At 36.2% G+C, this 13194-nt stretch overlaps 1 protein-coding gene across 1 annotated transcript in view; it reads right to left on the bottom strand.

The window, feature by feature from the left end:
* si:zfos-2326c3.2 (mitogen-activated protein kinase kinase kinase kinase 4) overlaps positions 1-13194 on the bottom strand; it is a 116780-nt gene that overhangs the window by 44419 nt on the left and 59167 nt on the right. The window contains exons 16-18 of the mRNA XM_059345611.1: positions 8089-8424; positions 3801-3935; positions 2796-2930 (exon numbers count right to left, since the gene is read on the bottom strand). Coding sequence (XP_059201594.1) covers positions 2796-2930; positions 3801-3935; positions 8089-8424 — 606 coding nt within the window. The remainder of the gene's footprint in view (positions 1-2795; positions 2931-3800; positions 3936-8088; positions 8425-13194) is intronic.

The raw sequence follows: 13194 nt of genomic DNA, 5'->3' as shown, positions 1-13194 counted from the left end.
CTCTTTGACCTCTCATCTCGTGGCTCATATGGCCTAGTTACAGAGAGGAAGACACACCCAGCAGAGCAGGAAAGTCAACTGTGGGAATACCTATCATCTTTCTGACAAGTTGCCCACATCCTGCATCTGGCTCCCCTGAACGCACACACAGCCACGTCCATCTCTGTGTCTGTTGTTTCCTGTCTACTGTTGAGGAACAAACATGAAATCAAAATCAGAGCCTTTAGCTTAACAAGGGGGGGGTCTGAATGATCAAACAGCCCTCAGATTGAGCTTTAGACTACTTTAGTTTATGTCTAAGATGATTGGAATCCAGGGTAGTAAAAATCATTAAATATCTGGCTTTGCTACAACAAAGGTAGGGCTGGGTGATTGACTACATTATATTTTCAATTTAGATTTTTGGCTTCTTATGTATATTTGATGATCAAAATAAAACAATTATTGTGCTGCATTCCATTACACAATGATTCTCTCCTTTTGTCTTGGGTTCCTTTGTGCACTTTTTGCCTGATTTTACTGAATGTCTAATCAGATAAGTTGAATCTAGATGAACAAAATGGCGAATATATGCTTAGTAGTTTACAGTTTATTGTGGCAGTTCAGTACAATACATTTTAACCATTTTGGGTCTAATTTATTTTTGTTTTAAATTATTTTTCCGAACTGAATAAGTTATTTTGAATATAGTTAAACTTAAATACATAATTGTTTTTAGGTTATTTTTATTTATTATTTTTATGTATTGTTTTCTGTAGGAGGTGGAAGTGCACTAAGGTCACAACATAGCCTTAATTTAAAAAAAATATTTTTATATACTGAATGAGTTGTTTTGAATGTAGTTTAAGTAAAAAATACATTTGTTTTTAAGTTATTTTTATTTATTATTTTTATGTATTTAATACATTTTTCTTTGTTTTCTGTAGGTGGTGGAAGTGCACTAAGGTCACAACATAGTCTTATTTTCTTTCTATCTATCTATCCATCCATCCATCTATCTATCGATTATATTTTATTATTTTATATTAATTTTTACTTTTATATTTTTTATTTAAAAAGGGATTAAAGGGATTTCATTTTTAAAAAATATACATATAATTTATTTCTTTATCTAATGTCTATCTACATTGTTTTGTTTTGTTTTTCAGTTTAATTATATTTAAGAGTTTATTTTTACAGTTAATGATTTCATGATGTTTCAAAGATCAATGAATAATGTTAAATGTTAAAAAACTGAGATCACAATATTGACTAAAAATAATATATTATATTGTGAATATTATATTTTTGGGCCATAATTCAGCAGTCCTAACTACCGGCCTACCTTATTGTGGTGTACGTCACCAAAAGTGAACAGTTTTAAAACCCCAGCAGAGTTTGTGAGCGCAGCAGCCACCACACACACTCACAGGAGAGCGTGCAGAGTTATTAAGTGCTCTACTGACTCCATATGGCCTCCTGTTACTTCAACAACACAACATAGCAAACAGACAGCTTTATTGGGCTCCCCTCCTCTCTCTGTAGTAGTTATTAGTTGTTCTATCAACTCCATATGGTGTTCTGTTAGTAAATACACCTCACAGCATATTCTGTTCGTAAAAAAGTACCTAGTGGGGGAGCAGTGATATTAGACACAGAGAGAGAAAGAGAGCTGTGTTTTTAAGTGAGTGAGCTGGTTTATCAGAGATGTTTTTAGTTAAAGGCACTTCATAACAAGCCTTAAAGTAAAGCACAGTCTCCCAGAAACATGCACACAAACACCCCCCCGCAGTGTGCCAACCTCGTGCAGTGTGCACCACTTCCTCAGCTGTGTATGACCAGAATACAGGATGTTTAGCAAACACACACACATTATACCAGCCTCATGTGATCGCCTGGTATGACTACAACAACTTCCTCTTTCGATCGATCATCTAACCCAGTGATTCCAAAACGGGGGGCGCGAAGCCCTCTTGATTTTAAGGGGTGCAATAAATCTAATGGGTTAAATATATACATCTATACCAGGGGTCTCAAACTCAAATTACCTGGGGGACGCTGGAGGCAGTATCAAAATGACCAACAAAAACAACAAAATTACAAAAAAAAAAAAAGACACAAAATTACTGAAAAAACACTTAATTACTTAAAAAATACACAAAATAACCAAAAAAGGACACAAAATGACCAAAAAATACACAAAATTATTTTTTTTAAAAAGACATAAAATGACAGGAAAAAAATAAATTACTTAAAAAGGAAACAAAATGACCAAAAAAAGACACAGAATTACCAAAAAAGACACAAAATTATTAAAAAAAGACACAAAATTATTTTAAAAAGACACAAAATTACCCAAAAAAGTAATTAAAGGGGCCTTCCACACACAACACGGAAAAGTGCTATTCATATAAAACTCACATTAAACTTTCATATCAAGGTGAGGGCCACAAAATATCGTGACGAGGGCCACAATTGGCCAGCGGGCCGTAAGTTAGAGACCCAGGATCTATACCTATAAATTTGAAAAAAAGCCAATCCACAAGCTCACAGCACATGGTAAAGCTTCATGCAGGTTTGAATGTCTGCTTTTTTCAAAAGCAAGTAATTTAGCATGTAAGTGTTAATTTAAACTCTTAAAACTGAAAATCCACACAAACTATTACAAAAAGAGAGGGGGTTGCCAAAGTTTACAATGGTAAAAATGTGGGTCCCTCAAGAAAAAGGTTGGGAATCACTGATCTAACCTGTTGGCATACAGCATACATACATAACTGATGTGTCGTCCAGCAGCTAACAGGACAGTTGTTGCTCACCTTAGGTGGTGTCCCGGAGTCCCAGAAGACATCGTCAGTTGGAGACATGGGGGAAAATATGGACAACGGGGAGATGGCCATATCTGACATAGAGCTGCTGTGAGGGGCTTCCCGACTTGAGCGCAGATTGGCATTCTGGGAAAACAAAAAGTTCACCTCTGGTCATTTGTTCCTGGAAACTGTATTAATACGAATGCTGTCAAAATTAAAGCATTAAATTAGTGATGTGCCAATGAAGCCTCATGAACCATTTTCTTAATTTTCTGACTCCACTAGATGGAGCTCTCTGTTCAACAAAGGGCTAAAAACACACTTGATTACCATTGCTTTAGCCTTTTTCAATAAATCAAGGGTGTCATAGTGGGCTCAGAAAATAAAGCAAATGCTTCATGAGGCTTCATTAATACATCACTGCAGGAAATACTTGCAAAGTTTATGAATTTATTCACAGCTCTTTCACATTGGAATACATCCACCGGCTTCAACCACGCATTAAATTGTTTCTGGATCCACAAATCGTTGAACTTGCACTTACCCATCTTACACAAGTAATTTGGCTTTTCTCTGGGCTTTTGTCAAGTTTTCTGCACTGCTATGCTAGCCTGTAAAACAGCAGCTGGTTGTGCTCGATAAATTGTGACCGTGCTGCACAGGTACTTAGCTCCATTTTGTAGTTATGTTTAGTGATGTGCCAGCGAAGCCTCATGAACCATTTGCTTTATTTTCTGAGCCCACTAGATGGCACCCTTGGTTTATTGCATTAGGTTTATAAAATTAGGGTTAATAATTATATAATGTTTCCAAAGTCAAATAACTGAGATCACAATATTGACCAAAAAATATAATTATGATTTTGTGCCATAATTGAGCAGCCCTAATTACCGGCATACACTATTGAAGTGTAGGTCCCCAAAAGTGAACAGTTTTAAAGCCACACCAGAGTTTGAAAGCCCAACAGCCACCATACTGCCCTCACAGGAGAGTGTGCAGAGTTGTGGTATGTACCTGGTTGAGGTGAGCTCTCTGCATGGCTGGAGTACAGGGACTAGAGCTGCTCCCAGAGCCCAGCCTTGAGTGCATTTGGCTGGGTAGACCAGCAGCCAAAAGCAGCCTGGCAAGGTTTGATTCCTGGAAGTCCATCTAAAACATAAAACGCAGGTAAGTCTTTTTCTCACATCCAGTACAAGCCCAGCTGTACTACACATCAGTGGTGTGAATGTAACTGAATACATTTACTCAAGTACTCTACTTAAGTAAAACTTTACACTTCTACTACACTATATTTTGAGGCAAATATTGTACTTTTTACTCTACTACATTTAGCTGACAGCTTTAGTTACTTTACAGGTCGAGATTGAACATAAAAAAAATGATCAATTTAAAATAAATATGCATGTTTAGAAATTCAACCCCGCTGTTGTAATTACTGACGGGGTGCCACAAGGTTCTGTGTTCGGTCCTTTGTTATTTATATATAATACAACCAGTGGTGAAATGTAATTAACTACCTTTTTCTCAAGTACTGTACTTAAGTACAATTTTGAGGTACTTGTACTTCACTTGAATATTTCCATTTTATATAACTTTGTACTTCTACTTCACTACATTTTGAGGCAAATATTATACTTTTACTTAACTAAATTTAGCTGCCAGCTTTAGTTACTTTTAGGTTGAGATTTAAAATAAAAAAATCATCATAAATTTAAAGACTCATGTCATCACTCCGACTCATGACAGTATATTAAGTAGTTAAAACAAGTCCTTCCTTGAGAAAATGCAAATGCATCAATAATAATCCAATTAGGAATATGTAGTACAAAACAATCTGAGTGGGTCCATTCAAGTACTTTTATTTTTTGATACTTTCAGTACATTTTGATGCTGATACTTTTGTACTTTTTCTTCAGTAAGTTTTGAATGCAGAACTTTTACTTGTAGTGGAATAATTTCACAGTGTTGTATTAGTACTTTTACTTAAGTAAGAGATCTGGATACTTGTTTCACCACTGATATACATGTATACATACTGAAAATGAACATTACATGCATTATCAGCATATAATATGGCATACAATGAATGATCATGCTGAGGATCATATGATTGTTTATGTGATGGACATATGACCTACTGGCTGATTCAGTGCTTTAGGGAGGGCACTGTGGTCACTGTAGTCAGCACTTCAGAATCACACTGAAAAACGTTAAAAGTGAAAACCCCTTAAAGCTATTTTCAACTTCTGTATACATAGCTTCTCAACCGAACTTTTACTCAAAATGTTTTGATTCTGGGGTAGAAGTTTAGGAACATTCTTCAGAACAACAAGTTTTTTTAAGTAATGGTGCAGATCGCAGACATAAAAAGAGTGCCACTTATCAGCCAGTGTCACATAAACAAACATTACAGCTCAGTGTTTTTCTTAGAACTTCCCAGTTCCAGATGTACTCTAGATTTGTTGCTAAATCAGGCAGCATCATCCTCAGTTTGAGAGATAATAGTTTAATGCAATTTGAAGCACTTTGATGCTGATCATCTGAGAGCTACACTCTCTGGAAGATAAATTGAGGGAGAGATGGGGACTACTAATAACCATATACAGACAGGATATCTGTTTGACTCAAGCTCTAGATAAATAACAAAATAAACAGATTGTTTTTTCAACCTTAGTCAGTCAACTGTTTAAAAATACCATCCTCAAGAAATAGCACCTTTGGGTGATTGTCATGAAGCCAGTCTAAGTTATGTCTGTGAAGATTATAAGGACATATTTTATTAAACTTAATATATTTCACTTTTATATGAATGAACAATATAGCCATAATGAGGCACAATTAATTGTTTTATGTTAAAATAATATTTTCTATATTATAAAACATATTTTTGATTTACAAATTCATTACCGTAATGCGTCCAGATAAAAATGGTATGGTTTCCCCACACTTATATACAATAAATATTTAATAAACTTTATAAAAATAAATATACATTTGTTTAAAAATTTATAATTTGACAGAATATAATCAAGCATAATGGTTTTTAACAATGTATAAAGAACAAAATCTGAATGAAAATTGATGAGAAAAAATGGTTAAATGTTGCAGTAATGATAGAATTGTTTGAATTAAAATATGTGTATATTTTAATAAAATACATTTTGGTGATACCAGGTAGCCTTGAGCATATTTAAGTGCTTGCCAAAGAAAGAAAAAAAAAACTTTCGTTGTTTTTTTAATCTAAAAATGTCAGAAAATACCTTAAAATGTTTTAAATAGATTATAAATTCTTATTAAACAGTGACTTTAGATTGTATATGTTATAAAGGGTCAAAGAAAATATGTATTCAATGCTTTCGGATTTTTGCTATGAGCTATACCATGTTCATGAAAATCACACCTTTGGTCTGTTTCCTGTTCAGGATCCCTGTGTGGTTCAGCTAATATGCTAAGAATAGAGGGTATGAACCACATGTTATCTCCCTACACAAGCAGTCAGCATGTGCCACCATGCACAACATGAAAAAAAAGAAGCTTTCTTGGCCTGAACTGTGTCATGGGACGATATAAAAGTTTCATGTCGCAAAGTTTCTGGCCAAAATAATTGCGATTTACAATATTATCCCAATTATCATGGATTATTATGGAATCACTCTGCCTAACATGTTGGGGAAAACAGATATTTATTGCATCATAGGTGATAAATAATGGACAAATAGCAATGTTGTGTGACTGCTTTACTTTAAATTAAATTGCTTGCATTTTCTAAACCAGACTTTTTACTGCTATACCATGTTGCAGAGAGTCCTATCTGGATATTTGCAGTGAAGATCTAGCCGTGTAATGTAAGAACGGATGAATAAAGTGTAGAGTGTAAAATACAGCTTTGCACCGCAGCGAGAAAAGCAGCTCTGGTGAAAACACTCAAAGGAGAGGAAGAGAGTGATAGCAAATCATCTGATGTCAAAATCATGTCAGAGAAGAGATAAATTAAAGCTGTAAGCAGCGATGAACTGGCCCCAGCACAGTGACCTGCAAATGATTTATTTCTTACCAAGATAAAAAAAACCTTCAGATTTAGAAGTGTTAGATCATTTATCTTGTTTTAAGAGTTAATTTCTTATTTTAAGCGTTCAACATGCTATTTTCTAGATTTAATAATCTTAATTTAAGAAATCTTGTCAAGTGAAATTATCTGTCCATGCAGCAAGATCATTTCCCTCAGATGTTTTTATCTTGTTTTTAGACACACCTTTTTTGCAGTGAATTGAAAATAAATCAGGAAATCAATATAGGACTGTATAATAACGACAGCTTTTTCAAGTAATTCATGTAATTGTACTAATTTGCGAGTGTTTTCTTCATCACAACCTGCAAAAAAGTCGCCCCATCCCTAAATGTAACCGATCCTACTTCACATTTGGCACACTTTCTCCAGACCTTTGTGACTTTAATCCTTTGATGCACACCATGGGTCTAAAGTGACCCGACAGAGTTTTTATGTTCTATATCTTTGCAATAAATTATTTTTATCATTCAGTATTCCAGGTTTTCCTCAATTAGTTTGTTTTTGATCATCACACATCCTATTTTTAATGTTTTCCTTTATTATTTTTTTTAAATAAAATCCCTTTTTATGTCACTACCCTTCTAATGCACAACATAGGTCAAAAATGACCCATATCCATTTTTTAGCTAAGTAGCTTGTTACTACTAAGCTAACTTCTTGGCTAAGTATTTAGCTAAGTAGCTTGTTAAACTAACTACAAAGCTAACTTCTTGGCTAACTAGTTAGCTTTGCAAGCTACTTAACCAAGTAGTTAGCTATGTAATAATACAAACACTTTTTTTCTTCATAAAGTATGAGAGGCAAAATGGAAATGATGATCTGTTGTTATCAAAAAACAAGATATTCAAAGAATACTTGGAATATTCAATCATAAAATAAGTTGATATCAAAAGATAGAGCACACACAGCAGCATTAAATAACATGGGAAATGAATGTGGGTCATTTTTGACCCATGTTGTGCATTAGAAGGGGGGGGTCAATATGTTGTGCATCAAAGGGTTAAGGCGACAGTGGCCTGTCAACTGAGATAAAGATAATATGACAAACCCAAGGTAAGGAAAAAGGATTGGTAAGAGGGACTCAAATCAATGAATTAAAACGAAATAATATCCCAAAAATTGGAGAAAAAGTAATCAAACTGAGTGAAAGTGAGGGACAGAGAGACAGACAGAGAGATGTGGGATGTGGAGGTGATAAAGGGTGCAAGACAGCTGAGGAAAGCAGGGTTTTACCGCTGAGCGCTGGCTGTTTGCAGGACGACTGGGCGAGGAAGCAGCAGCAGCGGCAGCGGCAGCAGCAGTGGCAGCTGCGCTCCCACTATTAGCTGTTAGCTTCTGGACAGCTGCCACAGGCTTCTCTCTCTGCCTCTGCCTCTCTCTCTCCCTGTGTCTGTGGTCGTGCTGCAGCGACAGGAGCTGGGTTTGGTCCTTGGGCAGGGTGCGGTGGGATCTCCTGCCCGCTGAGGGCTGCTGATGCTGAGCCAGAGGCTGGGGCTTGGCTTGCGGCTGTAGCGGAGGCTGGGAGAGCTGGGCCTTATGCTGAAGCAGCTGGTTTGGAGCCACGGCTCTCTATGTAGCAAACATGAAAAGCAAACATAGAAACTGACGGAGCCTGGGAGTGTCTGCATGAAATGACATACATGTATAATGTCCTGCGAGGCATTAGTCTTCATGAAAATTTCACATCTTATATGAAGTATATAAAGTCAAGAAAGTAAGGCAGCAAATACCTCTTTGGGCACAATTTGAAACTTTTTTTCACATTCCTCTACTGGATCTGGGTCATATGACGATATTGCTGCCACACAAAATCTCTCAATCTAGGAAATCACTTTGAATTACCCCCCTCAGTCTTATTAGCTTGTTTTACATGAACAAATTGAGGACACATGCTCTATCATAAGACATGATTGTTATTTTCATCTGATTTCGAGCCCTCTTGCAACGATGAGCTGAATCTTCTTAATCAGATTTAATTGCATTTTCTATATTTTGGTTGAATGACTAAATTCTCAAATAGCATACATGCTGATATGGTAGAATGGCCTAATATTCCCTAATCAAATTTGACTTCAGAAGGAAAATCACTTCAGATACAAATCACAAGGAATAATAATATTGTTAAAGGCAGATGTTCTAATTAGGGCACTGATGGGGATCATAAGCTAATACTTCTGTGGTGACATGCACTCTGTAGGAATGATATAAAACTTGACAATGCATGCATGATTGTCTATTAATATAAAATCTTTTCTTGAATTTTCAGTGCAAAAAATGTTGTGTTATTTCTGAGCACAATGAAACTCCCGGGTTCCGTAGACAGTGACAAGACAGGCCATGACCGCTGCATGAAGAACTCATAAAACACACTGTATCATCAGGCTTGTTGATGATACAGCACATGAGAAAGAAGCTGATTTGATTCACTTCTTTGGTATAAACATAGACCAACAGAAAACATTCATAACATAGCATCAGTCTGGCGCTGACATTAAGCTTGGACATGTGACAGCAGCTGCTTCTCTTGCTGGAGAATCTGATTTGCAAGCACAGCTTTCTCCAGCAAATGCAATAAAAGCACAAATAAAGAACCAATACTGTCACAGCTGCCACAACTCACAGCTCTGATTGTCTTGGAATTAAAGCTGTAACAGAACCAATAGCTATTTTATATATATTTTGCATTGATGCACATTAGACACAAAATGATTGTGAGTTTGTGCAGATCAGCACTGAAAGGTCTCCACACTCCAGGTTTAACTAAACAGCCCAGAGAAAATAAAAATGTTGGTTTTCCGCTGAGGCTAGCCACATGAAAATTAAGAATATATAAATGCAAGACACTGTATCTCATAGTATTATACAGTAGTGCAATAGAGGCACTTGCTGAAGGAGTGTATGCACTATATGTATGCACACACTTTAACTCATCCAGGAGGTTCATAGAGAAACACACATACACTCAAGTCATCACTTCTGCTATAATAACCCTGAAAGGTACTTTCGCTGACACCACTAGAACAGAGAGAAACTCACTATCACATACTAACATACGTATGTAGTGTGTGTCTGTGTATTACATATATATTTTATGTACCCAGATGCATACAAGATAAGCCAGAATTTCAAGTATAAGTAAGAGACATGAGCTTACTGGGCTCAAATTCTTCTGAATGATGGCTGGTGAGTGACATTAAGCTACAGATAATAGGAAAAACACAGGAGCTAAAATATTTTTAATTGTACTTTGCCTATTACTAATACCGATTTAAGTTAAATACTTCGGCGACAACTTAATGATTTTTACAGTCTTGGATGATGTTAGCTTAGCATTTTTACTGCCTCGATGCCATTAGCTTTTGGATGAAGTTACCTTAGCATTTTTACTGTCTCAATGATGTTGGCTTAGCATTTTTACTCTCTCAATGATGTTGGCATAGCATATTTACTGTCTTGATGCCATTAGCTTTTGGATGATGTTAGCTTTGCATTTTTACTGTCTCACTGATGTTAGCTTTTGGATAATGTTAGCTTAGCATTTTGGCTGTCTTGGACAATGTTAGCTGAGCATTTTGACTATCTTGGATGATGTTAGTTTAGCATTTTTACTGCCTTGATGCCATTAGCTTTTGGATAATGCTAGCTTAGCATTTTGACTGTCTTGGATGATGTTAGTGTAGCATTTTTACTGCCTCGATGCCATTAGCTTTTGGATGATGTTAGCTTGGCATTTTACAGTCTTGGATGATGTTAGCTTAGCATTTTACAGTCTTGGATGATGTCATCTTAGCATTTTACAGTCTTGGATGATGTTAGCTATGCATTTTTTCTGTCTCGAAGATGTTAGTTTAGCATTTCACTGTCTCTAATATATTAGCTTAGCATTTTTTCTGTCTCTATGATGTTAGCTTTGCATTTTTACTGTCTCAATGTTAGCTTCAGACTACACTCCTTACCTAACCAACATGCTACTTAGTATGCTTCAACAGAAGTGAGATTTTTCGTATGTCCTAAACCTAAGAACAAAAACAACAGTGTGTGGTTTGAATTATTACAGACAGTAAAGTACTAGAAAAGGCTCTGTGGCTACCAGTACCAAATTCCAGTTACTGGTACCAGTATGGGTTTAAATGTTAACCCTACCCAACCTTATGTACTGACTGAGTATGTAGAATGCGGAGCAATACTAATCAATTTCAAACACAACCCTGGTGTGCCTTCCTTGTGTCTACCTAAGACATAACAATGACTGCCACATTCCAACTTGATGAGATGAGATTCATGTGAATGCTTCTATAGACGAGAGCTAACCAGATATTTAATGCTGTTTCTGGAGAATGCAAGGACAAAAACAATCAACATTCCTAACTAACTATTTTCCAACTACCAGCAGCACCTCAGCCATGGTAACCCCACAGCTTATTTGGTCCGTGGGAACAAGGCCTATTTTCACATTTCACAGCTATATTACAAAACACTCCATGGCAGCTATCTGCAATGTACCATCTAATTACCAATACAGAACGGTGGCTTGGATAAAAAAGGCAATCTTGCCTGTCCACAGTGCTGAAGAATAAAAAACTGTGAAAAAATTTTTTTTAATTGTCCATCTGATATTTAATTTGAGGTTAAATTACATGGTTTTTTGCTCATGTGATTGATATTAGAGCAAAATGTATCAACATTAGCAGTAAAATGTAGAGCCCATAACAGTGCTAAGTCATTGCCAAATGAAGCTTCATGAACCATTATCTTTACACAAAGATCACAATCGAGTGGAATTAACAGATACAACTAATGATTCATGAAGCTTCATTTGGACGTCACTAGTAGAGCCCCAGTGAAGATGAGCAACTCTGTTGCTTAAATTATTGCTAAACCGCCAAATATGGTGGGAAAGAAAAAAAAACAGTAGATGACTACAATTATTGCATGTTAGAAATTACAATTCTACAGCCAAATAAAGAGTAATCTTAAAATAATTTCCTAGTAGTTTTTGTGTATGATTGAAATAGTTACACAAAATATATTCATGTATCCATCCATTGACCATAATATCTTACTGGAAAGACTCGAAAGGTGGGTTGGTTTGTCTGGCCCCGTTCTAAACTGGTTCAGAACCTACCTTCAGGATAGGCAGTTTTATGTCTCCATCGGTGAATTCTACTCAAACAAAATGAACATTACATGCGGGGTACCACAAGGGTCAATTTTAGGACCACTACTGTTCAATCTCTACATGCTTCCACTTTCACATGTCATACGCAAACATAAAATAAGTTATCATAATTATGCAGATGATTCACAACTTTACATTTCACTACACCCCGATGACCTATCACCCATAACATCCCTCACTCAGTGTATCAAAGACATTAATCAATGGATGTCACAAAATTTCTTACAACTAAACAAAGACAAAACAGAAATACTTATCTTTGGTGCACAGGCTCACAGACAGAAAATTGCAGCACATCTCAACTCTCTCTCTCTTGACAGCAAAACTGAAGCAAGGAATCTGGGTGTAATTATCGACAGCAATCTAAATTTCAGAAGTCATATCAACCACATCACCAGATCATCTTTCTATCATCTCAAAAATATCTCTAAATTCAGAGGCTTTCTGTCAAAACTCAGAAAAATTAATTCACGCATTTATAACAAGTAGACTAGATTACTGCAATGGTTTATTCACTGGAATCTCCAAATCAAGTATTCATAGGTTACAACTAATTCAAAATGCAGCTGCGCGTATTCTCACTGGCACCAAGAAATATCAGCACATCACACGCGTTCTTAAATCTATGCACTGGTTACCCGTTAGAACAAGAATCGATTTCAAAATACTGCTCCTGGTTTATAAAGCACTACACGGCCTTGCACCTCAGTACATCACAGATATGCTCATCACCTACACGCCAGCAAGAGCACTTCGGTCAACAGGCAGTGGCAACTTACTCATCCCTCACACCAAATCCAAAGAAGGAGAAGCAGCTTTTAGTGTTTATGCCCCGCGAAAGTGGAACACCCTGCCTGACTCAGTTAAACATGCCAAATCAGTAGCCATTTTTAAAAACAGATTAAAAACCAATCTTTTTTCAAGAGCATTCGGTTGAACTGTGTACGTGTGGTTGTGGGAGTGGGTGCACATGTGTGAGTAAGTAAGTGTGTATGTGGTGAATATGGCAGAGCTTGTCTACCTGCTCTCTTCAATTAATTTGTAATTGATTTTTTTTCTAATTGTTTGTATTTGCTTGTTTTCTGTTGTTTTGTTTTGTTTTGTTTTTCAACTGTAATTATGTATATATTGTGAAGCACATTGAGTCTGCCTTGTGCATG

Source organism: Centropristis striata, chromosome 12, assembly GCF_030273125.1.
Source record: "Centropristis striata isolate RG_2023a ecotype Rhode Island chromosome 12, C.striata_1.0, whole genome shotgun sequence".
In the NCBI taxonomy this organism is placed as follows: Eukaryota; Metazoa; Chordata; class Actinopteri; order Perciformes; family Serranidae; genus Centropristis; species Centropristis striata.
This window is presented reverse-complemented; position numbering and strand designations above follow the sequence as displayed.